The following is a 27,618-nucleotide window of genomic DNA, read 5'->3' on the forward strand; positions in this document are numbered from 1 at the left end:
ATGTGGGAGATATGTCATGAGTATGGTCGCCCCTCCTCGTCATCTAATTCCGCCCTGCGTTCACGTTAGCCATGTCGTTCCGTTCCCGAGTGCACTTGCTTAAGTGCGTGCTCTAAAACATGAGGTGTTAGTTTGTGAGTTGGCAATAAGTGCAAAAAAAGTGACTACGCGACATTTCTCTGGATTGCGTTTTTTTTTTTTTTTTTAGAAATATCGTGATTCGATATTTCAGAATTTGTTACAATTCTAAATAGACATAAATAATAGTTAGTTCCTACAATGTGTGAATAGTTTAGAGCACCCTCTGTAGGATAATCGAGGAACATATTTTCAAGTCTGTGTGGCAATACAATAAAGGAAAAAAAAACATAGTTGCGATCCCCCCCTTTCCCCTGGTAGGAAGGCGTACAACAAAAACACCTGAGTACCGAACATATCTCGGCTGATCATCCACATCTCATCTGCGCCTGAGGTTCCCTGTGCGCTAAAAAAAGGATCATTTCAAATCTGATTAAAGCAGTTTGGTCAGAAAAGCAAGTCGGTCAAGTCATGTTTGCGTGGTCATGCCGCTCCCTCCTTGTTCGCGCGTCTGTTTATTTCTCTTCATCATTCCCGTTTCTTCTCGCACTGCGCTATTTTCTCTTCTAATATCTGCCTCGTTTCTTGCGAGATCTTCTCAAGGCGGCGCACGCAGAACGGAGACAGTCGCAGCCAGCCCGGGAATAAGATCTTCAGAGCGAGATGCTGGAGCGAGGAAGAGAAACAGGGAACGCACAGAGAGGAACGTTTACATAAGGGAATGGTTAGAGGAACACAATAATGCTGTCGATCCAGTACTAAAAGTGTGTGCAGCGTTATTAGGTGTCTTTTATTGTTCGTTATGATTTGTGTTCATGGAGAAGGTTGACGGTGTGCGTACCTGCAGGGCGTGCGTCATACAGCCGCTGGTGAAGGAGCTGTACCCCACGGTGTTGAGGGCCTCTCTGGCAAACGAGGCTGAGCTTTTCACCAAAGGACTGACTTTAACATTATATGTCATGTTAGTCGACACGAGGAAAGGAATCACACACTAATGGGGGGGAAAAGAGACAACAGGACGATTGAACATGTTGGCGTTGGAGACACACTTCAATAGGAAAAGCAATAAACTGCACGGTAGTTCAACACTTGGACTACGTTCACATTATGTGGCTCATCTGATTTTGTGCAGTAAAATGACATCTAGTTTTTTTTTTTTTGTGGCTTGTCAGAACGCACAAATCTAATACTTTATAATAAGACACCTTTATCCAGAGCAACTTACAGTTTTATGTTATTTTACATCTAAACAACTGATGGTTAAGGGTCTTGCTTAAGGGCCCACAGTGGCTACTTGGGGATTGAACCTGGTACCCTCTGATCGGCAAGCCATTACCTTAACCATTTGGGGCAAAAATATATATTTTTTACTTTTTAATCTAGTTAATCAAAGTGATATCTGACTAGATCAAACTAGATTAAAGTTAATTTTAAAACTCTTAAATTTACTTGTATTATAAACAAGTAACTTTTAAATAAGAGATGCATGACACACTGGTATATCTCAAACATTAACATTTAACACATTAAGTCACTTGTAGTAGTGTTGTAGTGATGGCTCGTTCATGAAAAGTTTGTTTTTTTTTAAACTCAGAAGAACGTGTATTCTCGGAGAGTGATTCGTTCACTTGCTATTGAGCGCGCATGCGCAAAGCATCGCAAACCATTTACATTAACATTTACATTTAGGCATTTTGTCAGACGCTTTTATTCAGAGTGAAACCTCCGTATGTTATATACAGAAAACAGAAATGAGTAGTTACCTTTGGGTCTCCTAGTCCGAGTCGTTCGTTCTTTTGTTATGTGACTTTCATAGACGCTTTGCAGTGCAAAATATTCAAAAGAACGAACGACTCGGACTAGAAGATTCATGAGAAGAACCGCTTTCATGTGCAATGCAGTGCATAACGTCTATGACAGTCACGTGACAAAAGAACGAACGATTCAGACCAGAAGATATCAGAGGTGAGCTGCTCATTCTGTCTATTATAATGTCCCTAGCTGCATTGTAATATTTTCATCACTGGAACTCTAGACAAAATTTGTGTATGTTGACTTGTTGGGGGTCTTTTTACTTAAAATGCAACATTTTATTTAATTTCTGATCAAAAGAACGGAATGATATAAATGATCTAAAAGATTTAAAGAACCGAGTCACTAAAATTATTTAAACTTCCCATCACTAGTCAGTTGTAATTCGGAATGTAAGCCGCCATGCAACCGATGCAAATCCGATCTGACCGAAGAAAAAGCGGATTGGTGCAATGTGGCTTGTAATGTGAACGTAGCCTTAATGTTCCTTAAAGAGCAACTCCAGCAGTTTTCCTTTATGCCCTGGTGGCAGAATGAATAAAGGAATAAATAAACTTGCTAAAGTTTGCTTTTTAAAGCAACTGTATAAAGATTAATGCATGTATTCATGTAAGAGGATTTTGCTTTAAACTAGTCCTTTGCCATATGGAATTATACCTGGACTATGATTCCTCGCGGCTGGTATTCTGCATGAAGACAGCGAGAGAAATATGTGACAAATATCTGGCGGACAGAAAGATCTGATTATTTAGTGCATACAGTGGTGTGTGTGTGTGTGCATTCATGCTGGTCTTTTAAGATTTGTTGAATGTTTGTCTTCCCCGTTTTACCTTTGTAGCAGAGTACACCGTTAGCATGGGCTGAGGATTAGACGATGCTTCTGATGAAATGTTGATGATAAGCCCTTTCGCCCTACACACACACACACACACACACATATACACAGAGGTCCATTCGTTAGCACCAGCAGCACGGAATGAACATAGACTGATATCACTGAGACAAATACCTCGGACATACCTTTCAATCATCTGTGGCAAAACCAGTCTGCTCATCTAAGGTACAACACAGCCATTGTTATCATCGGCATCTCATTGTGTTTCTTGGTACATCGTGTACTACATTCATTCAGCAATTAAGAGCTGTCTTTTACAGTCATGTGGAAAAAATGAGGACATCCCATCGCATATTTATACTTGTTTACTAGGCGATATCAACACATCAATATTTGATCTTCTTTGGAATTATATCAATAGATAAGGAGGCAATTAAATTACAGGGAATTCTCCTTTGCATAATCAACAACAACAAAAAGTCTCTTGTTTAAACAATAATGCTAGTTCCTATTGAGAAAAGAGTTAGGACACCCTAGACCATGGTTCTTCATCTCAGGTCCTGGAGGACCAGTGTCTAGCACAACTTGTCAATTACAGTACAAGGTTCAGTATGCGTGTTTATGCATTGCCAAATTGCTGAATACTGGACCTCCAGGACTGGATTTAAGGAACCCTTCCATAGGCCCTAATAGCTTTAATATTTCCACCTTTCTGGAGACGTTTTCTCTAACCATCTACCAGACTCTGACAATGACTGGCAGCAAGGTTTCCCCACTTCCTTAATGCAGGATTTCTTTAGCTGTGATGATTGATGGATTTGCCTCCGGAGGGATCTGGCCAATCTGGAACTGTTCGTTTCGTTCTTTCTCTCTTCCTTACGAGCCGTTCCTTAATGGACTCACTGGAATGTTTCAAGATCCACATTTGCTCCCAGCTTCAATTCAGAGCAAGCACCCTTTGATATGGTGGAGTTCATAGTGAGTTGTGTGACAGTCAGCTGTCCAGGCTCTGCTGCAGCAAAATTGTCCCAAACCCCAAACCAAGATATGTCCACCTCCATGCTTTAGCATTGGTATGAGGTTCTTTTGCTCAAATGCAAAAGAATCTCAACCTGACAACCTGACATTGTCCACTTCACAATCTACTCAAGAATCATCCTTTTTTTATTGGTGGGTCCCAATTCCTAGTGCAGTGGTTGTGTGGGTTTAGGGGTAAGGGTCTTGCACAACCTGGCTCGCACCCCCCAACGCTCTGATGAGCAAACCATGGCCTCAACCATGTTCACCACTACTGCCTCAATGTTGTCCACGGTTTACACCAAAACGTTCTCTTTTATTGTATCTAAATAATTCCAAGTACATGTTGTGTGGCACATGTCCTGATATATAGGTATGTCACTAAGGGTTTCCACCGTGCACACTCCCATGAGAAACAAACTCGTACAGTTCTTTCTGATGGTAGATTGACGGGGACAAGATCTTCCTGTACATCCCGTGGCATTCCTAACCTGGGCATGTTGAGAATTGTTTACTTGATCACCACTTGTAACCGTAAACTGGGGAGTGGAATGGCATATTTCAAATTGTCTGGGGATCATTTATATCCCTTCCCAAACTCGTATACAGCCATATCCTTTCTGAAGGCCTCCGAGAGCTCTCTGGATTTCATCGTCTCTCACTGATACTGCTCACTTGAACAGGACCGGACTCCTCGAAAATTACCCAGTAACGACGTTCGAATCATCTGCACCTGATGTGATGCACCTGAATCTAACTTTTAGGCATTTTATAGGCAAGCAAGAAATATGGGCGTGTCCTAATCCTTTTCCTTCCAAGAATTTACTTTCTCATTATATTGTTAAAATCAAAGTTGAAGACCAAATGCCCATATGTTTTGTATAGGGTGTCTTAATACATATTTTTTCACATGGCTGTATAGACAGGCGTGTACCTGGGTGACGGAGAGAATGTTACAGTTGATCACTTCGGTGATTCTCTGCAAAGGAATTTCGACAGAATCAATGCTGTGATTAACTTTCACATAAGTGCGTTGGTGGTTATGCATGAGCGCTAACGTCATATTATTATGTACCTTTTCAGGGTCTGGAATGTCTAAGAAGTTCACCAGCATTCCAGCGTAATTCATACCAACATTATTCACTGCAGGAAAAAAAACCAAAGAGAGTTCATAAAGAAACACGCATACATAAAACAAAATAATCTTTGCAGTTTTGTTTTGTTTTTCATTACACTTTGTTCCCTTTTACTTTCTAAATGCATTACTTGTAATAATATGCATAATAATTCCGCCTTCAGTTGCAAGTTACTGTATAGTAATAAGCAAGTTACTGTTATACTGTTTACTGTATAATTATATAATATATTACCCAGAATGCCAATCTCCAGGTCTTTGAGTTGCTCCTCTATAGCTGGATAAATCGAATGCCCCTCAGTGAAGTCCGCCTGAATGACTCGAGTCTGCCGTCTGTAACGGGATTCTGAAACAAATCCAGTAAAAAAATGTTTATACCTTTGCTACTGATTTTTGCATGTTTAGAAAATCTGGGCTACTCAAGATACATAGAAGAAACACTGATGTAGGACATTTAAGAGTTCCAAACTACAGATGTATGGAACTAAATATTTTATTCAGAATGAACAGATGGTGCGTTCTAAAGGGGGCCCCTGGAAAAGCTAATATTCCGGTCCCCCAACATTGATGAAGCCAAACCTTTCCAATTGCTATGCCATTTTTAGGGACCTTCTGTCCCTCAGGGGCCCTTACAATCATGTGCCAATCTGATTACTGATGCAAATAGGAGAAGAAATTGACCTTTTGCAGACACGAGACTACCATGACGTCAGTGACATCAGTGACAATGGTGGAAGCACCGTTAACTGTCATTTCTATAGTAAATATTTTCACTTATGATTATGTTTGAGGTGGATTTCGGATGCAAAAAAAAACAAAAAACGGTAAGATTACCTGATGATTACTGGATTACCTGATGCTTTGTCACACCCATAAAATAGTAGCCTTTCAATTGATAGAGCCTTTTCTTCGGAGTATTATCTCATATTGTACAGTATGTTGTTGTGGACTTTGCGACTTATTCAAAAGTTGAAAACGGGTGAAAGAAATTAATTAGGGTATTAATGTGCAGAAGTTTTTTTTTTTTTAATCATAACGTGATTACCTCATATATATTGAGGACAAACATGTGATCCTTCTTGGATTTGGTAGCGTTAGAGTTGCAGCGTTAGAGTTGCCATGGATACGCTTCATGAAATGATGTACAGGTAGACTCAATGAATGAATGAATTAAGAGCTAACTAACTTTTCCACGGTTGAATCCCAAGTAATGGTAAATGCACTATGGTAGGGTGTTGAAGTCTTTGTTCCACAGTGCTCTTGTTCAGAGGTTAGAGAGGGATTTGGGATTCAGTGTGGTGTCTTTCATCATCCAGAAGGGGGCGGGGCCACGGCAGACAGCCGTTGTCGTTGACATCACATCCAAAAGGTCTATAGAACTTCAGCTTTGAGAATAAAGAATATTTACTCCTTTTAACTCATATAGACCTACAGTAGGACTCGATTTTTTATTATTTCTATAGGAATCTATTTGCTTTCTAAGAAGAGACAGGTGCTCTATTAAAGTTTGACTTATATATGTTTATATGTTAAAGGGCATCCTATCAGGTGTTTAAAATTTCGACACTGCCATACAATTTCCACAAGTTACACAAGAGATCATCTCGGCCTTGCCAAGAAGTGAGAAATGAAATCACTGCTCAGACTTTCAGCTATTATACATTAATTCTTCGATTGTGTTTTGACAGATCTGCCTACGGACATGTTAAGATTAACTGCCGGAAAGCCTGAGGCCGTTTCTTTGTTCGGATGAGATCATGCAAATGCATTATATTTCTTTCAAGCTGTGTTGTTCATAATTTGCTTGTCATTATCACAGGATATTATTGTCAGTGGTTTCAAAGCAATTCCCAACTAGTTGAGTTTTTTTAAAATGAACGAGGTGGAGATTGTGGAGACAGAGCACTTCATAGCCAGCAAAAAAAAAAAAAAATCCTTATATAACGCTGCGGATTGGGACAAGCTGTACTAGGTTTCCTGGTTTACTGTTGGATAGCATTCAGTGCTTTCACCATAGGCCTGGCTCTCAGTTCTCGGGGACACTTAGTGCATCTACTTAGTCTGTGAGCCGCCAATAAACACAACGGTGGTAGATAACCATTGTGCTGTACCCAATATTATTGCTATTGCATGCCTTCTGACTTCATCCGCTATGGCTGGGGATGAGCAGTGAAGTGCACTACGCTTACATGGAGACTTTGAAGAAGCCATTGCGGCACTGATGATGTCGCTTTCTGTTCTCTGGGTTCTATATCTGATTTAATCCAAGCCAGAGTACGCTCCATCATGCTGTAGTCCAGCAGTTTTTCCAGCAGACTTGCGGACCGTTCCCGAGCGTGGAACTCTTCTGTTCTCACTGACCAAAATGATCCAAACTGTAGGGTCAGTTGTTCTGGGAAACGGTCCCAGGGCCCTAATAAAAAATGCCCTACTATAAGTGCGGGGTCCGAACTCAATAAATGGTATGGACCAAGTCAGGAAAGGAGATCAGACATCAACATTTTATCCTAATCCATCCCTGAAGCATTTCTACAGAACTGGATTTCTAGAATGGTTTCCATAGGAAGAACATTTCTTCAAGATTTCCATTTGTTTTCATATAGAAATTCTTTAGAAATTCATAATTAAAAATTAGGAATAGTTATAGTATATATACAGAGTCAGCATAAAAATTTATACACATACAGTGAGGTCAATAAGTGTTTGATCACCCTGTGATTTTGCAAGTTATCTTACTTAAAAATCATGGAGGGGTCTACAATTTTCACTGTGAGAGACAGAATCTAAAAAAAGAAAAATCCGGAAATCACATTGTATAATTTTTTAACAATTATTTGTGAATTAATGTGTCAAATAGGTATTTGATCACTTGTTTATCAGTCAGATTTCTGACCCTCAAAGACCTGTTATTTTGCTTTTTAAAGGCCCATATGCTTCTTACACAGCCACTCCTTGGTTTTCCCGGCTGAGGGAAGGAGGTTTTTGCCCAATATGTCACAATACATAGCCCCATTCATCCTCTCCTTAATACAGTGCAGTCTTCCTGTCCCCTGTGCAGAAAAACACCCTTAGAGCATGATGCTTCCAGCCCCATGCTTCACTGTAGGTATGATATTATTGGGATGATACTCATCATTCTTCTTCCTACAAACACGGCGAATGGAGTTAAGACCAAAAAGTTCTACTTTGGTCTCATCTGACCACAGGACTTTCTCCCATGACTACTTTGGATTATCCAGATGGTCCCTGGCAAACTTTAGACAGGCCTGGACATGGGCTGACTTAAGCAGGGGAACCTTCCGTGCGATGCAAGATTTTAAACCATGACGTCTTAGGCTACGTTTACACTGCAGGTCTCGATGCCCAATTTTGATTTGTTGCCTATATCTGATTTTTTTGACCGTCTGTTTACACGTTCTTTCAACTATGACTCATATCCGATACACGTGTTTACACTTGCCATACCATCTGAAACATCGCGCATACCTAAAGGGAGGTTCTTGCACTACACACTAGCCAAGATAGATGAAGGTGAAGTATGCATGACGCTCTGCAATATATGCAAAGTTCGCCAACGTCTCCATGGTTTTAAAACGGAGGAGGAGAAAAAAACGGCAGCCTGTACATATGCTTCATCCAAATACTGATTTCTTAATGTTATTTAGCCCAAATAAGTTTTAAATGGAGAATAACATTACGTCATTAAACCGCGACAAAGTCGCAGTTTTTATGGCGTACAGAACACAATGCCTCAGGAAATCCGATCTGTCTGTTTACACGACAATCACATTAGCACATATCTGATTTATATCTGATTTATTTCCACATATGAAGGAGGCCTGAAACCGAAATCTAAAAATATCAGAATGCATGCGGTTTTTTTCCTGTTTACACGGACATATTAGATATGTGTCACATATGAGCAAAAAATCGGAATTGGGTCACATTTACTTGACAGTCTAAACGTAGCCTTAGTGTATTACTGATGGTAGCCTTGGAAACGATGGTCCCAGCTCTCTTCACGGCATTGACCAGCTCCTCCCGTGTAGTTCTGGGCTGATTCTTCACCATTCTTAGCATCATTGATACCCCATGTATCTACTTAGACTTTGGCTGATTGTGGGGTGCACAGGTGTCTTTATGACAGCTAACGACCTCAAACAGGTGCTACTAATTTAGAATCATGAGCAGAGTGTAGCTGGACTATTTAACTTGCAAAATCACAGCGTGATCAAATACTTATTGACCTCACTGTGTATTAGTATATAACATATAGCAATACAAATCTTCTCCTGACGTGCGTATACATTTTTTGGCTGGCTTTTTTGTTTCCCAGGTTAAATCTGGCTTCTAGTTTGTTTATCATTTGGGAATTAGAATAAAATACCTCTTTATATAATGTCATCGGCGAGTACAAACCAAAAAAATAATACCTTGTCACAAAGGATTAAAAAACATTTAAAAACTCATTATGAGGATTAGGCCACACACACACACACACACACACAGGAGCACTAAAAGGTACAGCTAGTTCCATTACACCCCTACTCGGGGCAAGAAGAAGAAGCATTAGGAGGGCTGGATGGGACTGGCTATTCATCGAATCCATATGTATATTCTTTATCTGGTGCCTAAATCAGGGTTGATTTCCAAGCACATTATTTGCACTATAGCCTGGTATCACTCACCTATCTCAGCGGCAACTCTGGCAAGCTTCTCTTGTGATCGACTGATCAGAACAACGTCCAGTCCTCGTCTGGCGAGCTAACACACACACACACACACACACACACACACACACACACACACGCAGACATTAACATACAAACCTTGCAAAAAGGAATCTAAGGCACAAGAAGTGTTAAATCTTCTCCAGAAGGACCCGGTGTGTGTGTGTGTGTGTGTGTGTGTGTGTGTGTGCAGGTGTTCAATTCCAACCATGCAAAAGCCACACCTGATTCAACCAGTTTAATTAGTTGTTCTTGGCTGGCAATAGACTATCAGGTGTGGCTTCTGCTTAGTTGGAATAAAATCCTGCACACACACACACACACACACACACACGCACGCACACACACACACACGCACAACACAACTGTTTCTGGAGAAGATTTGACTCCACGGATCTACAGCATCAGGACATTCTTTCAGGATTAAAGTTTGTAAGCGGAGATGTTCCCAAAGAGGAAATTTAGAAGATTGTGTTGTCTTTATGTACGTGTTTGGAAGCAGGAAAAGTTCTCCCTGTCCTGATTCGATCTTCATTTCCATTTATTTTCCTGCTTTTTAGTAAAAACTGCATTTTAATGTAACTTACCAGAAACTTACTCAGCTCACTTACCCTAAAGCACATTATTCAGTCGCTACAATAGTCGTCTTTCCTTTAGTCAATGTTGTGAGTTTAAACCGAAATCATTTGCCAAATAGATAAAATGTTTAAAATTACTATGAGATTTACAGTTTCAAGACCTCAAATGACCTGGTGGAAATTTGCATAGAGAACCATCTGTTTTATTATGCTATAGATGTACTGTATGTTAAGGACTTTGCACTTTTTATTGTTGTTTTGTTAAAAAATATTAACATTCGTTTCCTCAATGTTTTTGTGTGTATTACAGTAAATACCAATATGTTTTTTATTGTAGTATGATGTTGTAAAAGATACAATGCCTTGTACAAAAGCATGAGTACACTGTTGTATTTTTGTACATTCATTAACCTTTTTAGTCATTTCTTTATTGTTCTGTTCTAGCCTGTACTTTCTTGGAGTGACTCTAAATGTAAATTTATTGCAGATAAAAGGACGTTCTGAGGCTATTTATTTATTTTATTTAGTTATTTATTTAGTTATTTTTCTGGCCCAAGGTCATTTCAAAATTTCAAATTGTTGAAAAGAGATGGATGAGATAATATGAATAAACGCTGATAAAGTTGGGTCTAACCTCAATGGCGTAGGCTTGTCCAATTCCAGCTGTTGCTCCTGTCACCACTGTGGAACATACAGTAAGACACATGTTTTAACAGACATGTTTATTATTTTTTTTCTAGAAGCCATCGAGTGGAGGATGTTGTGTATATCATGCCTGAACAATATTATGATATGATATCAGTGATGTCATATAAGAACACTTTGTATCACAAGTATTGTCATTATCGTGTCATATCATCAGGGCTGAGTGATGAATTACTGTACAAATTATTACATTTAAGTGACTGGAAAATATACATTCTCACATACGAGCATTTCATAAAAAGTATTGTAATATTTGTTTAATATGTCATGTATCACGATTACATTCACTAATTCCACCACATGCAGTTGGCACGACATCGTGTTCCTTCTAATCTCATCCTCGATCATCATCTTGACTGGCCCTTGTCATACCTGTGTGAGGATTTATCAGAAAATGCTTTACATTTTATTCCAAATAACAGCAGAGCAGGAGGCTTAAAGATGTCAATGATTTCGAATTCTTCACGATCCACAGTGTTCTGTACTTACTAACCTCTGCTCCAAATTCCATGAATTATTTTGCGTGTCATTTTTTTCCTGGTAAGTTCAATAAATAATTAATTTTATGTTAACCCATAATCTGAAATGATTATGAGTCAACAGATCGACTTCTGTTGTGTTATACACCAGCTGACTATGTGAGTGGAAGCCTCAAGCGTACAGTAAGTGTGTGTGGGTGTGTGTTTTTTCTGTCCTCTTAGTGGTTGGATTTTTGGTTTACTATTAAACCTTTGAGGATAAACTACATGTAAGCTATTTGTACCTGGAAAGCTTTTTCTTCTGCAATGTATTTAAGTGTAAATATTTAATATGCATTAAAAAAAAAAAAATTTTGTTAATTTTTTCCAAGAGTCCACATTACAGTACCTAGAGAGCCAAAGTGTAGTCTACTTGCAATGAGTTACATAATAAAAATAATAATAATTAATAAACCTGGACGGCATGAACGTAATGTAATCTGAGCTTCCCTCCTTTTTTTCTTTTCTTTTTTTTCAGTATAGTAACTTGTTTGGAATTTCATAATTGTTGGCACAAAGACAAAACAATTCTAAATTCTTTCATGAGAGACTTTTATGCTTTTATGATGAACTATTTGAGCATGCACTAACATTATCCATTCACATTCTTATTATGTAGGCTACAGTATAGGTACTGTATGTACAGTGTATAAAAAAGAGATGTATGCTCAGCTTGTGTGAGGATTTGACTTGGTGTGTTTTGTGCGCTTCCAAAGTAAACCACTTACTTTGTTTTTAATTACATTTTGTAAAAAAAAAAAAAAATATATATATATATATATATATATATATATATATATATATATATATATATATTACAAAATTTAATTAAAAAACAAAGTAAGTGGTTTACTTTATATATATATATATATATATATAAAGAAAAACATTACAAAAGATGAGATTAGGGTAGTTAAACAACAAAAACATCAAACAAAATTTGCAGAAAAGTACAGTATGTCTGAAGGGCACTTATACTGCACATCTCAGCTTTTCAACAATCACCACCAGAGATCAAATAAATTCCATGAAACAGGTGTAATATTAAACTATTAGGATGCTTTACACTACACTGATCATGATATTTTTTCCAGATAAATGTGATGCATGACACAATCAGATCTAAGAGATGAATCTGCTCATGAGACTGTAATGAGATCAGGTGTGACAGGTGTAGTGGTGTGAGCTGCCCCTTACCTGCCCACTTGCCGTACTCCCTCAGGTCAGTCTGCCAGATACTGGACACCAGGTGCACCTTAATCCCCTTCCAGATCAGCCAGGACCACCTCAGCAGGTAATACAGCGCCGTGGCGCCCCCTAGGAAGTAGAGAAGCGATCCGCACCAGCAGTCCTCCATCACACCCGATCATCCGACACGAGAGCACAGCTGGGGCGCGCGCGCCTATTTAACCTGCCCGCGACAGCTGGCTTATTAGTATGCAAGCTCCGCCCACATCTGGTCCAATTGGTTAGAGAGAGAGACAGAGAAAGAGAGAGAAAGAGAGAGAGCTTGGGATTAACATATTAATATCAGTCTAAATTATATATATATAAACAATGAACACACACACATTATATATATATATATATATATATATATATATATATATATATATATATATATATACACACACACACATTTACCCACTTACACACACGTGTTTGTGTGTGTGTGTGTGTGTGTGTGTGTGTGTCTGTGTTTGTGTGTGTGAGTGTAATAGATTATATTAAGGTAGGTAGGTTGATAGGTAGGTTAAATTAAGTTGCATGCACACACGCACGCACAAACACACACACACTTTCTTTCTCTCTCTCTCTCTCTCTCTAATACATAATCTAGGCCTATAATTACCATATCATAAAACAGAGTTACTCAAACACATGGCACAGTTCTGATAATTAAAAACACATCATGTATCATGACGCAGTCCTTTCCATTACAAAGTCCAAACAAAGCTCTCTCTCTCTCTCTCTCTCTCTCACACACACACACACACACTGGTATCAGTGTACGGCAGGAGGGAAACAAAACACATCCGCACATGATGTCCTCAGGGCAAAAGAGAAAGTGCGTCCACCTTTATCACCTCACCTTTATCAGGCCATCTGTCTCCAGGCCTCCCCAGCTGTCACACTTTCTGTAGGTGTGCTATAACTACATGGTAGATGCACTCCTATTAGCCATTAGATTAATATATCCAACTAACCATATTCATGTTGTTGTTTTTTCCTACAATGTTTTATGCTTTTATGGCACCTCTACACACTCTTTACTTTTACATTTATTGTATCATCTAAATCAGTATCTGCACATAATAGAGGAGTGGTGTTGTTTGAAATGTGTGTCATTACAGCAACATACCGTCCATTTATCGAATGGCACAGGGCAAAAATAAACTGCTTTCATTTTCTCATGAGGTGTTTCCTTATGGAGGGGAGGGGGGGGGGGTGATTAATAAACATTTATAGCTTCCTCATTTTATTTTTTTCATAGTGCAGGTCATTAATGAAACCTTTTTCTTTATTCATGGCAATGATTAATCATGGGGAGAACATGCAAACTCCACACACACAGGGCCAAGGTGAGATTCGAACCCTCAACTCTGGAGGTGTAAAGCACCTGAGTGGAAAGATTAACTGATCACAATCAGAATCAGGTTTATTGGCAGGTTTAAGCACTTTGACGCAGTATGTTGTTTAAAGTCTAGACGCTATCCGCAGTAACTATTAAAGATAAACTAAATGTGTACCTTAAACAATTTTATATATAGCTTACATTTATATTACCAAACAATATAATACATACATTACACACGTTTGATAAAACAAAATGTCAAAAAATATCAATCACTGCCATACATCATTTGATCTAAATAGTATTTGGTCTAGGTAATCAATGTATTAATTTTATTATTATTATTATTATTATTATTATATTGATTTATTGAAAACTTAGTTACATTTTATGGATTCTATGGCAGGTGCAGCAGCAAGTTATAGCCACAAGAGGGCGCAAATTGTACATTTCGTCATTGAGAAACATTGATGATATTTAAAAAATCTATATATAATCAATAATAATAGGATAATACAGTAAGATAAGCTTTTTTATACAATAAATAATAATACCCTTGGACATTTATTAATAGTTAATAATTTCATATTACATATTTCATAAAAATACAATTTACAGTGCAATTTACAAATTGTAAATTGCACTGTAAAATGATTGCATGATCTCTATACAAAACTGTTCTGCTAATTCATTGTACACTGAAAGATGGAGAAAATAAAGGACTTAAAAATTCTTTTAAAAGTTCTTTTTTTTAAAATTAAGAAATTTTAAACCACATTTTTTTAACACAAATATTAAATAAGAATCAGTATTGAAAAGTTTAATTTTTAAATTTTTTTTTTTTTACTTTTTTAACATTTAACGTTTAAAAAAGAGGTTAAGTGTCCACCTTGGGCATGTTAAACCAAACAACAACAACAACAACAACAATAAAGGTCAGGTAGAGTCCAGTCCTTAATAATTTTTTTTTTAATTAAAAACAAAATATGTTCTTTTTGTTATTAATTTAAAGAAAGGTACTGCTTAATGCAAAACACACCAGAGTCACATTTTCATACAAGCTAAGCATGTTTCTCTTTTAAATATACATATATACATGTGGAAATGTATGAGCTGATCGTAACAAAAGAAAAAAAAACAAAATGCATAAAAATGGTTTTAATATATTGTAAACACACTGCATGAATTAGGGCTAAAACCCGGTCCAACAAACGTCCTAATGACAAAATAAGTTAGTTACATTTTCTTAAACATCTTTGATGCAAACAAGCATTAATCCCTCTGTGTAAGAATGCACAAATTAACCTAGCAACAATTAAAATCAATTTCACAGCTATTTCTTTCCTTACTTATTACATTAGAGCTCATTTAGATATTCAATCAGTACCAGTAACACCTTTATCTGTTAACCACTGGGTCAGAGATGTAGTGGCTCATTTTATTATTCTTAGTTTAAATAATTGTTTAAACATATTTTATAGTTACACAACTATAGGGAAGTTTACGGCAATTAATTACGACAAGTTATCTTAAATCTATCTTTTTTTTTATCATGTTATATAATATATATGAGTCTTATAATCCATTGTAGACATTTCCAAACTGAACAGCCCAAATTAAAGTGTGAAACACATGAGACTAAGACAAATGATGATGTTATCATGCTGATCAAACCCCATGACTTTACTTTATTAGTTCTGGTTCCTTTTTTTATAAGTAAATACATCATCAAAAACATTTTTATGAGAATTTAAATAAACCTATTAGCTAAATCGAAAAACTAAACACTTATTTATTTATTTATTATAAATTGTGCTTTACTGAACACCTGCAGTACCATTACGTTCCACTAGCCTTATGTGAAAAAAGGAAATACAAATAAGAGTTTGTATGAAAAATATGAAAACTATAGATCTAGAGCATAAAACTCAAAAATGATTGTGAATGTCAATATTTTTTCTGCTTGAGTACTCTACACAAACCGCTCACGCTTATCTTTCAGCAGAGCAGTGGTTCTCAAACATTTTCTGTCATTCCACACTTAAGGGGGTGGGCGAGTTTTCAAGCCCCACTTGTCAACAAAATGATAACGAAAACGGCCAAGTGTACTATTTATTGAAATATCAATTCCTAAACCAATAAGATCAAATAACACCAAGTTCAAAACAGATAAAATACACGTGCAATTGTTATAACAGGCTTACTTCGTGGGGTGTGTTGTCTCTAAGTGTCTTCCTACTTTGTCTCATGCTGTCTGCTGCCAGCGGTTTAAGACACAAAACACACACGGGTCTCTCCTCTGCCCCCACCATCACCACCATGAATCCAAGTGCATCATGTTTTCCTTTCGGCTGGCTTTTTGGTTGATTAGGCTGATGATGCTGAATCACCTGCTTTTTTGTTGTCCATGTAACAAATGTATCCTTTGACGTTATTTCGCTACAGTTCGCTACTGACCCGGTTTGTGATGGCAGTAAGGTTAGTTTGATATTCGCATTTCCGAATTAAATAGCTGCGTAAATAAACCCGCAAATAAGATACCCACATATATTTCCTATCTACATTGTCTTTAAGCTACATCCGCCTTAAATTATACATGTTTAAAAGCATAAACACCATTATTCTCGCAACGAATGATATAGAGATCATCGCAAAATGCCGCACACCAACAAAAAGCGTAGAACGATATTAATCTTCCTAGAAACGCCAGACTAGGACTGCCTGATAGAATATAAATTTTAACAAAAATACAGAAACCACATTAGAATAAATGAAATTACATATTTACAGTACTGTAATACCCAATGTTTCCTTATATATTGTTCCTCTGCAATTGACATGCCGACGTTAAACCGTTATTGTTGCACTCTGGTTCCACTTTTTCTCTAATGTTATTTTAATTTACTTGTATTAATGATCAATTTCTTTGCGTGTGATTGTTTAGTTTCGAGTGTCCGATCTTTATTGTCAATAAAGAAAAGCATGAATTAGAATAGGTACTTTCCTATTATTTTCCACTAATTTCCTCCCGTTCATTACGCCCCACCTGTCATGTCTGTATTCCTCACTAGTAAGGGTGTGCCACACCTTTGAGAACCGCGGCAACAGAGTAAGCATGTACCGTTATGAAAAGAGAAAATGAAAGTGTGCGTTCTGCAGGGACTTCCCTACGTGTTTAATTTTTACTAGCAGTAACTACTTTAACACGAGCGCTTGAGTGACAAAGTTCTTGATCGAGTCTCAGGTAAGGACCTTCTTTATACTTTAAGCCATTGTTTGTTGTTTGAGAGGACAAACTCCTTCAGCTGGAAGAAAAACAGAGTCAATCAGAATGCTACCAATGATAGGGGTCTTCAAAATGATCTTTGTATAGCTAAAGGTTTTTAGCATCTTAAAATGTTTTCATTGGGAACCCTTTCTAACAGAGTACTAAACAACGTGTTGTCTGTTTGTTGTCTGCTTCAACGTATAGGCTAAAAGTTGTGATTTTATAGGCTATAAGGCATTACAGTGAATAGTGTAGGGATTACTGTAACAGAACCATAGGTGCACTACCACCGTTCCACCAGTAATCCAGCGGCAAAGGTTACAGTTGTACTTTTTCTCAGGATCTGCACACGATAGATGTTTGGTGTTGGTTAAAATTTGTACTATTACAACAATATAGTGCCATTTAATTTTTCCTAACTATTTTCTAAAGGCACACACACACACACACACACACAAAAAACTGCTTATATTTTCTTGTGAGTTGCTGCATTACGGAACGATTAGATAAAATCATTACATTTATAACATCTTCATTTTACTTTTTTCATAGTGCAGGATATCAACAAGGCTTTTTGTTGTTATTTGTGTAAATAAAAACAGAAGGTTGTCTGTAGTAAGATTGTGAATACTTTAAGATTACTTGAATACTTCTACTCAACATTTTGATTTCATTTAATTTTATTGATTTTAATTTAAATAAATTTTTTAATTTGTGACAAAATCTGGCTGGACAGAATTTAGTGAAACTCAGATTAGTTATTTTCCTAAAGTAAAATCAGCAAATAAATAAAATCAAAATGTTGAGTAGAAATGAAGTTACAGAAAAAAAAAAAAAAATTTGTCCCATAAACAGTAATACAGTATGATATGCAGTGAGATGCTTGTACACCAGCCCATGACCCTAAGTAAAATAGAAAAAAAGAGTATTCAATTAAAGAATATGTAATAGCTATAAAATTTCTTATGGCTAGAAAATGATCAAATATAAAATATAAAATATGAAATAAGAGTATAATAATAAAAAATTATACAAATATAGAAAATTATGAGCAGTTTATGTGCCGGATTATGTCACAGCAAGTAGTTTTTTTTTTTTTTTTGGAAAATTATAGCCCTTTTTGGTTTTTTGCTATTGCAGTTTGAGCAAGTTTTTTTTTTTTTTTTAAATCTCTGTTCTCTGCTCATATTAACTGGTCATCATCTTCTCTTTCTGTCTAATCCACAGGTGCTGCCAAAAAGCATCGGAGTCATGAGCCATTCCACTGCAAAGCCAAAGGTGAGCTCTGTACAGCCTGTGTGACATCACCACCTTCAGTACATGCTATTTTCAGGTTCTAAACCTAGTTTAGAACTGAGTGAGACTTAAACTATTAAAAGGTATTTAAACACACTGTGTTAAATTCTGTTCTTAGCTATGACGCAAGTACATCAGGCTCCAAACCAGTACTCAGTAGGTCTACAGTATATTAGTCTCTTTGGAACTAAGGTAGTTTTAGGGACACTGTATCTATACTAGCCTGATCGTCTCTGGGAAATAATCTAATCAAAGGCCATTTCAATATCATAGGCCTATCGATTAAAACAAACAAAACAAAACAACAATCCACACAGATTTTGGTAAACGATTACATCTGACCTGAAGCAATGATAAATTTGCCACCTATTAACCTATTGACAGCCATATGTCAAGTCATCTCATGATAAAAAATAATAAATAGCATTCTTCACATGAGGCTGGTGGATCGTAATGGTACTGCGTGTGGGCAGCAAGACACCATTTATAATAAACAAATACGTTTTTAGTTTTTCGATTTTGCAATTAGGTATGAAATATTTCTAATTATTTATTTACATTTAAAAAGTATCCAGAAATAATAAAACTAAGTAATTTGGAAATGTATGGGCTAATACAAAAGTAAAAAAAAAAGAAAAAGAAAGAAAGAAATTTCTAAAAGATGCATAAATATATTGCTTTAATAGAATGTTAATTGTGGTAAGCAAACTGCTTAAACTGAGTCCAAAACTTGTCTCAATCAACTTCCCTAATGACCAAATTATTAGGATATTATTTTTAATACATATATATCCCTGGGTTGTAATATTCATGTACGTTATATAAAGTCATTAAAAATGATGGATTTTTAATAGTTTGCCTTAGTGAATTAACTTAAACATACCTCTACTTAGTTTTGTACCTATAAAACTGTATTACTAATTATTTAAACTACTACTACTACTAATAATAGTGATAATAATAATAATAATAATAATAATAATAATAATAATGATAATAATAATAATAATAATAATGATAATAATAATAATAATAATAATAATAATAATAATAATAATAAAATGAGCCACTGTGTCTTTGACACAGAAAAAGCTGACACTGATACTGATTTAATATTTAAATGAGCTCTAATGTAATATGTAGGAAAAGAAATACTGTAGTAATGAAACCGATTGCTACTAGTTTGATGTGTGTGTTCTTAAACCAAAGGATACATGCTTGTTTGCTTCATAGATGTTTGTAAAAATATATTTAGGATATAAATATATTTTTATACTAAAGTGATCATTAGGTACGTTGATTGGGACACGTTTTAGACTCAACCCATGCTGTCTACTTACTATAATCCTTGACATTGTATTAAGGGAATGCTTTCTTTCTTAGAATTTCCTTCCTTTCTTCCTTCCTCCCTCCCAAGTCCTAATAACTTTAAAAAGCCTGTATCTAACCTCCATCTACCGTTTGCCTGTCTCTCCCTCCAGTGTCCAGCTTGCCAGCAGGAAGTTGTCACATTTTCAGAAGGGCAGTGTGTTGTGTGCACATTGTGTTCCAAAGTCAAACGCCGTGTGTATCGCTTCTGCCGGGATTGTCAGAGACAGTGGCCACACAACACTTCACCAAGCAGCCTTTGCAAACAGAAAAACTGTGCTCTCCGGGCTGCTCTTCTCTCTGATGAACGGATCAGTGACCCCAGCAGTTCAGCAGTGGGATGCCCCTATTTCAGGGCGTGTCCGAAGTGCAATGCCCTGCTCACACACACCGGAGAAGGCTGCCCCAACATCGCGTGCCCCGAGTGCCATACAGAATTCTGCTTCCGTTGTCTTAAGTCAGATTGCTTTCTCAGAGAGGAAGATTATGATGATGATTATGATTATGATGATGATGATGATGATGAAATCGAAAGCTTGCATGAGTTGGAAGAATGTATTATAGTAGATAACAGCCAGAGCCTGGTGGCATTTAGTTAGTAGAATCACTCTGAAGAAGGTTGAACCTTTAAAATACTATTTATTATTTCCATAGAAGTGATTAGCACTATCGCCTTGCAACTCCAGGGTCCGGGTTTGATTCCCATCCAGGCTCGATTCCCGTCTCCGTGTGCATGGAGAGTGCATGTTCTCCCCGTGCTTGGTGGGTTTCCTCTGGGTACTCCAGTTTCCTCCCACAGTCCAAAGACATACAGATTAGACTAATTTCATAAATTGTCCGTAGTGTGTGTGAATGAGTGTGTGTTTATGTGTGTGTGTGCCCTGTGATGGATTGGCACCCTATCCAGGGTGTACCCTGCCCTGTGCCCTAAGCCTCCTGGGATAGGCTCCAGTCCCCCTGAATAGAGTATAAAGCAGTATAGACCACAAGAGAACGAGTGATTCTACAGGATGCCAAGTTTAAATACTATTTCGAGAACAACAAGAGCGCTTATACAAAGCTTCTGAAAACAAGTCATGTGGTCGAATGAACCATAATAAGCAAGCACACTCGTTACTGAATGCAGCAGAGTATACAAAATGATCTTGGTGTCTCTTGAGTGTTGTAGTTTTACAGTATTATTATATCTCTGTTTAATATACTTTAGACAATATTACTGGAAAGTTCATCATGACTGGATAAGCCAAGCCAGTGTTAGTAACATCAACAGCGAGAGACAAAGCAGAAATATTAGTTTGGAGGTGAAATAAAAGGAACCTGACAGAGAAAACGCTGCTATTCTGGGTTCAGACAGATCAGTTTGATTGTTAAAACTGCACTATATATACTAACTGTTATGTAATTCATATTGGTGTTAGTTAATGTTATATAATTTAACTAATATTTCATTGATTTCAGCTGCAACAGGAGTGTGTATGTGTGTGTGTGTGTGTGTGTACTGTATGTGTCAGTGTGGAGTTGTAGGTTTCAAATTCTTTCATCTTTAGGGTCAAAGGCAATAAAAGTAACAAAAAAGTAACATTTGTGCAGTATAAGGTGACAGATCTTTTTTTTTTTTCATGACATGATATTTAGTTCGACTACCCAAACATGACTGAGTACAAGAGGGCACGCATGGATTGTTTATCATTTTATTGTTGTTTTTGGTTGTTTCTCTAAATAAACAAATAATAATATTAATAATAATAATAATAATAATAACATGCTCATTCTGGAAGTTCTATGAACTTTTTCATGACGTCATTCCCGTATTACAGTATAAACTAATGATTCTCTCTATGTGACATATCTGTAAACCCAAATTGTTCGATCATCCCTGTTAACACACACCGGCAAGTCTTCCAATTTATCAAATTTGATCATTTTTAAATCGTCATGGATCTGTGATGTTTTGCCGGCACGTATCTGTGCCGCTTAAGTTTTAGAGGTTAAAAAGATTTTAGTAGAGAACCCTTCTTGCCACATTGTGCATTTCTCTGCTGAGTGTGTGTGTGTGTGTGTGTGTGGCGCGGTGATTTTGGCTTGATGCTAATGGGTCAACCTGTAAAGTTGTCTTTATGGAATATCTGCAGTGTATTTACCATCATAAAGACTTAGACAAATAATAGAATCACACAATATTGAGGAAATACATTTGTAATAAACAACAAACAAAAACAAAAACAAACAAACAAACAAACAACCAAACCTTACAGTAATTGGTAATTTATTGCTCGGTTTTTGCCCTTGGTTTTTTGTGGCATGGGCCACACTATTAAAAAAAAAAAGCAATATTCGTTATCAAATTGGTTCCAACTGTCTCTATTAGCAGACCTTTTGTTTACATTGACATACTGTAAGGACTGGTTAATATACAGTGGAACAGCACCACTCGACATGATCCATTACAGAACATCCAAAGATTTTTTCATCACTTCGCTTCTCACCAAATGCCGTAATGTGAAAATGTGAGTTTTTATAAAAAGCACTTAAAAGCATTTTAGCGTGTATATACAGTAGGTAAGTGTAATGTAATATTAGCGTATAAAATTAAAGCATAAAACAAAAAGGCACCTCTAGGCCAAACCTCTTTCTAAAATCATTTAAAAAACCTAATGTTTAACTGATACTATTCAGCAGCGTAAACAAAGACTTGATACTCAGGTTAAGTGAAAGCGAAAGTGTGTGTGCTGCAGGAAATCCCCTGCCTGCTGTTTTCCTCTGTTATAACTCATTCCCAGCATTGACCAGCTTCACCAGCAGTGCGTGTGTCTCTGTGAGTTTGGTATTCAGTCTTGGGTAAGGTCATTCTTTAAACTTTCGTAAGCTTTTTTGTTTCTTGACGAAAGAAATTTAGCGTTAGACTCAGAATCGATAAAAAATACTCTCAGCTGTAACTAGTGGCTTCCGTGTTGTGACTTTTTTACCCTCGGTTTCTGCCCACACATGGTAGAGTGAGTGCAGTGAAATAGACAATGTAGAAGTATAACTGATATAATAACTACGTCACTGGGTTGTATTTTTATTAACATTATCCTTCCAGCTGTAGTGTTCTTTAAAGGTTTACATTTTCTGTAAAACACTTTATTGTCAGTTTCTATGTTTATTACTGAGTGTGTATGTACAGTAATTTGGTTGTTTTTAAGGAATGTCTCTATTATTATGATCCTCTCTACAGGATAAGCGCTATACAGTATATATACAGGGGTTGGACAATGAAACTGAAACACTGGTCAATTTACAGTAGTATTGGAGGTTTTATGGATAAATTTGATTCATGGATTGCACATTCCACCAATAAAAGCAGAGTGTGAAGGTTTAATTAGCAGAGTAATAGCACAATTTTGCTTAAGATATTGCAATGCACAACATTATGGGTGACATATCAGAGTTCAAAATAGGGACAAATTGTTGGTGCGTGTCTCGCTGGTTCATCTGTGACCAAGACAGCAAGTCTTTGTGATGTTTCAAGAGCCACGGTATCCAGGGTAATGTCAGCATACCACCAAGGGGGATGAACCACATCCAACAGGAGTAACTGTGGATGAAGAGGAAGCTGTCTGAAAGGGATGTCCGGGTGCTAACCTGGATTGTATCCAAAAAACATAAAACCACAGCTCAACCCACTGCAGAATTAAATGTGCACCTTAACTCTTCTGTTTCCACCAAAACTCATCAGGTCAATGTCCATGGCTGGGCTGCTACAGCCAAACCTTTGGTCACTCGTGCCAATGCCAAACCTCGGTTTCAATGGTGCCAGCAGTGAAAATCTTTGGGCTGTGGACAATGGGAAATGTATTGTTTCCACCTTCACTGTCTTTCCTACATCTTAGAAAGTTACGGTGTGGAGAAGCGTACCACCCAGATACGCTTGTGATGGTTTGGGCTGCAATATCATGGCATTCCCTAGGGACCACCAAACCATTCTGGAGGACCATGTGCACCCAATGGTTCAAATATTGTAATCTGAAGGCGGTGCCGTGTATCAGGATGACAGACTGGTGACAGAGTGGTTTGATGAACATGAAAGTGAAGTTGAACATCTCCCATGGCCTGCATAGTCACCAGATCTAAATATTATTGATCCACTTTGGGGTGTTTCGGAGGAACAAGTCAGGAAACGTTTTCCTCCACCAGCCTCACATAGTGACCTGGCCACTTTTCTGCAAGAAGAATGGCTCAAAATCCCTCTGGCCACTGTGCAGGACTTTCCCAAGACGAAATGGTGCAAAAGGAGCCCCTACACCATACTAATCAATTATTGTGGTCTAAAACCAGCCGTTTCAGTTTCATTGTCCAACCCCTGTACAGTATATACTGTATATTAAAAATACATAATTCAGTACACTGCTAATGACAGAGATTGAAATCTTTCATTTTTTTAAGTACTTTATTTCTAATTTATCTCAAATTACTGTTTCAATTGTTTTCGGCTGCAGGAAACACTTTTTTGTTTTTTTCATTCTCATTGCTGGAGAGGCGGTGCTCTACCATTCTCAACAAAATACCCCAATAGTGTTCTGTTGTATTCAAGTAAAACGACATTCTTGGTTTTGTCAGAGCTTTCATTTTTCTTTCTTATTTAGAATCACTTGTGGGATTTTGGCAGAGTGTTGTGGCTCCTTGTCATGCTGGAATATTAGTGTTTGCAGGTCAAAGTACTGTACAATGCTGGATAAAAAAAACATTGCACACTAATATTTCATTAAGCCTTTTGCTTCGAATACGGCCATGACATTGTATTGATAAGCTTAGGCATGTCACAAGAGTCGCATTAATTCCTCTCTAAGATCTTATATTGATGATGGGAGAGTCAAACCGCTGCATTTTTTTCAGCACATCAAGGGGTTAAGGTCTGTAATCTGTGGTGCCAATTCATGTGTGGAAATGATGTCTCATGCTCCCTGAACACTCTGTCACAATCTGAGCCCAACGAACCTTGACATCAAATATGCTAATGCCATCAGGGAGGAATAATCTTTTGGGCACATAATGTTAAAAAGAAACAGCCCGGGATCATAACACTGCACCCCAAACTTGCATGGTAGGCACTAGACATGACGGGTGAATTACTTTATCCATATATTTTCTTGCTTTTATGTACCCATTCCTCTAAGACAGGGCACATCTGGACTCATCAGAACACATGACTTTTTTCTAACGCTCCACAGTACATTCTTTGTTCTTCCTAAACAACCGAAGCCTTTATTCCTAATTAGTCTCGACAATAAGTGGCTTTCTTAAGGCGAAACAACTGTTTAGTCCCCATCATTTTATATTTGCCTAAGCATTTACAGTACATGATCTCCCGTCACACTCTTTCAGGATATTTTTCTAACCACATTTTATTCTTGAAGATGATGGGTCACCACTATCCTTCCAAGTTACGCAATCTCCTTATTTGTTTTCTTGTCTGACATGGTTGTTGTTTAAGAAATATGAAGGCTACATCATTTAGGGTTAAATAACTTGCTGTCAGCTGAACCATATTGATCACTGCAGTAATACAGTCTAATGGTATAATCACGTGATCAGCAGTGTGTACGCTTTTATACCTTGAAATCCTAAATTTCAATGAGAAGTATTTGTTTTTCTTCATAAAAATCCACTTACCAACTTATTAGCCAAATGTCCGACCAGATAAAAGAATGATATTATTCCCAATGCTTCATGTTAAATTTAACAATCTACAAATAATAATTAATGCAACTGCTTTTGTTATTCCAATTTGTACCAGTTATAAATATCCAATTTTTTTTTTTGCTCTTATTAAGTCAAGTCCTGTGTTTTATTAAGACTCGATGTCAGCGTCTTTTCTTCCTGTCTAATCTACAGGTGCTGCCAGGCAGGATTGCAGTCATGAGCCATTCCACTGCAAGGCCAAAGGTGAACTCTGTACATCCTGTGTGACATCACAGCCCTTAATACTCTACATGCTTGTTTCAGATTCTAACCCTAGTAGGAACTGAGCGAGACTTAAACAAATAAGAGCTATTCTAGCACACTTTGTTCTTAGCTATGATGCAAGTAATTAAGGCTCTGCTCCAAACCATATTTCAGCAAGTCTATATAAGCAGTATTGTGTAACCACGTTGGTCTTTAAGACAGTGGTGCTGCACCAGGTTTCTGTTCCAAAGGCTGGATAGAATGGTCCGTTGTGGCGACCCCTTGTTTTGAGCAGAACATGGGCCTGTTTAATAACAAAAGGCAACCCACAAACTAAACAAAAGCTTGGTAAAAATAAAATCGGACAAACCTGAAGCAATAATAAATTTGCGTCCTACTCATGTACTTGAGGCGGCATTTCAAACCAAAGCTGGACTTTACCACACCTCTACTGGTAAAGCCTACCTCAATTCTTATCTCACTTTCTTTTTTGCCTAAAGAACTATTTGTATTTCCTTTTCCACTTAAAGATATTTATTATACATGCATCTCCCAGAGCAACTATTTTGACACCTCAGTAATTCCAACATGTTACCAAGTTTTTACTATTTTTTTAGACCTCCGCTTTGGCAAAAAACAAACAAAAAAGCAAAAAAAAAAAAAAAACTAATGATAAAATTATTCAACACCTAAACTTTGTACTTTATGTTGGGTAAAATCTTGCCATACCTGAGCTACAATTACTTATATTTTATGTATTTTACATTATTTGCCAAAAAAAATTTTTATTATTATTTTTTTATTATTTATTTATTTATTTATTATTTATTTAACAAATTATTTCAATTAAGAATAATGGAAAGCATCACTGTGACCAAAATAGATTAGATTAGATTAGATTAGAATAAATTAGATTAGATTTAACTTTATTGTCAGTACACATGTACAGGTCCAAGGCAACAAAATGCAGTTTAGGTCTAACCAGAAGTGCAATTAGCAGAAAGTGCAGGATAAAGGTATAAGGTATAAGTACACCTAAAAGGGATACAGTATGTGCAGGGAGAAGCAATGGGTAACTATTACAGAATGATATTATGTGAGCATATTATACAGATTGCTAGTAACTATAATTATAAATCTACAATGGATAAACAATATATACAAGTTGCTAATAACTATAGTCAGGAAATTGCAAATAGATATGAACATAATCTACAGGTTGCTATTTTCTATGGACTGGAATTTACAAGTAGACATAAAGCTAACTACTGTAAATAACCAACTGGGTTTAATTTGTGGGATGATGTAGTGCAGATCAAACATTAAAGAAAGGCCTGTTGATTGTTAATACTGATGTTTCTTACAATCATAGGTAAATTTCTTTCTTATGGCAGAAACAGTGACTTGGTGCTTATAACAGAGAAACAGACCGAATTTTGCAGTGTGTTTACTAAAATTCTTGACAATGTATTATTAATGTAGAATATTTTTATAAACTTTTTTCATAAAAGCTTTTTTTCCCTTAATAATTATAAAGCCTTAATCTCACTTTGACTCATATCTTCTTCATGCCCTTCCTTCCCTCCAGTGTCCAGGTTGCCATCAGGCAGTTGTCACAAGTTCAGAAGCGCAGTGTGTTGTGTGCGGAAGATGTTCTAAAGACAAACGGCGTGTGTATCGCTTCTGCTGGGATTGTCAGAGAGAGTGGACAGGCGACACTTCACCAAACAGCTCCTGCTTACAGCCGAACTGTGCTCTCCGGGCAGCTCTGCTCTCCG

General features: G+C 37.0%; 2 protein-coding genes across 2 annotated transcripts; one reads left to right on the forward strand and one right to left on the reverse strand.

The window, feature by feature from the left end:
* Window positions 1–81: 81 nt before the first annotated feature.
* hsd20b2 (hydroxysteroid (20-beta) dehydrogenase 2) lies at window positions 82–13,563 on the reverse strand. Its single transcript, XM_053485310.1, has 12 exons — window positions 13,501–13,563; window positions 12,606–12,864; window positions 10,820–10,866; window positions 9,566–9,641; window positions 5,113–5,223; window positions 4,818–4,885; window positions 4,677–4,721; window positions 2,911–2,945; window positions 2,721–2,802; window positions 2,548–2,613; window positions 920–1,069; window positions 82–744 (listed from the first exon to the last, which is right to left on the reverse strand). The coding sequence occupies exons 2-12, from the start codon at window positions 12,763–12,765 to the stop codon at window positions 607–609; spliced, it is 978 nt and encodes a 325-aa protein (XP_053341285.1). The 5' UTR covers window positions 12,766–12,864; window positions 13,501–13,563; the 3' UTR covers window positions 82–606.
* A 3,559-nt stretch (window positions 13,564–17,122) lies between these two features.
* On the forward strand, window positions 17,123–20,531 carry si:ch211-284e13.9 (uncharacterized protein LOC566600 homolog). The gene is made up of 3 exons (XM_053485710.1): window positions 17,123–17,227; window positions 18,479–18,529; window positions 20,029–20,531. Exons 2-3 carry the CDS (start codon window positions 18,503–18,505, stop codon window positions 20,512–20,514), a joined length of 513 nt encoding a protein of 170 aa, XP_053341685.1. The 5' UTR covers window positions 17,123–17,227; window positions 18,479–18,502; the 3' UTR covers window positions 20,515–20,531.
* Window positions 20,532–27,618: the final 7,087 nt, after the last annotated feature.

The sequence above is a fragment of the Clarias gariepinus genome, chromosome 24, assembly GCF_024256425.1.
Source record: "Clarias gariepinus isolate MV-2021 ecotype Netherlands chromosome 24, CGAR_prim_01v2, whole genome shotgun sequence".
In the NCBI taxonomy this organism is placed as follows: Eukaryota; Metazoa; Chordata; class Actinopteri; order Siluriformes; family Clariidae; genus Clarias; species Clarias gariepinus.

Excerpts from the sequence above, each read along its gene's own strand:
- si:ch211-284e13.9 (XM_053485710.1), top strand. The coding sequence starts at position 18,503 with ATGAGCCATTCCACTGCAAAGCCAAAG. Across the intron at positions 18,530-20,028 it reads ATTCCACTGCAAAGCCAAAG|TGTCCAGCTTGCCAGCAGGA; the intron begins GTGAGCTCTGTA and ends CTCTCCCTCCAG.
- hsd20b2 (XM_053485310.1), bottom strand. The coding sequence starts at position 12,765 with ATGGAGGACTGCTGGTGCGGATCGCTTCTCTACTTCCTAGGGGGCGCC. Across the intron at positions 4,886-5,112 it reads CCTGGAGATTGGCATTCTGG|TGAATAATGTTGGTATGAAT; the intron begins GTAATATATTAT and ends TTTTTCCTGCAG. Across the intron at positions 1,070-2,547 it reads CGCGAGGAATCATAGTCCAG|TGTGTGATTCCTTTCCTCGT; the intron begins GTATAATTCCAT and ends CCCCCCCATTAG.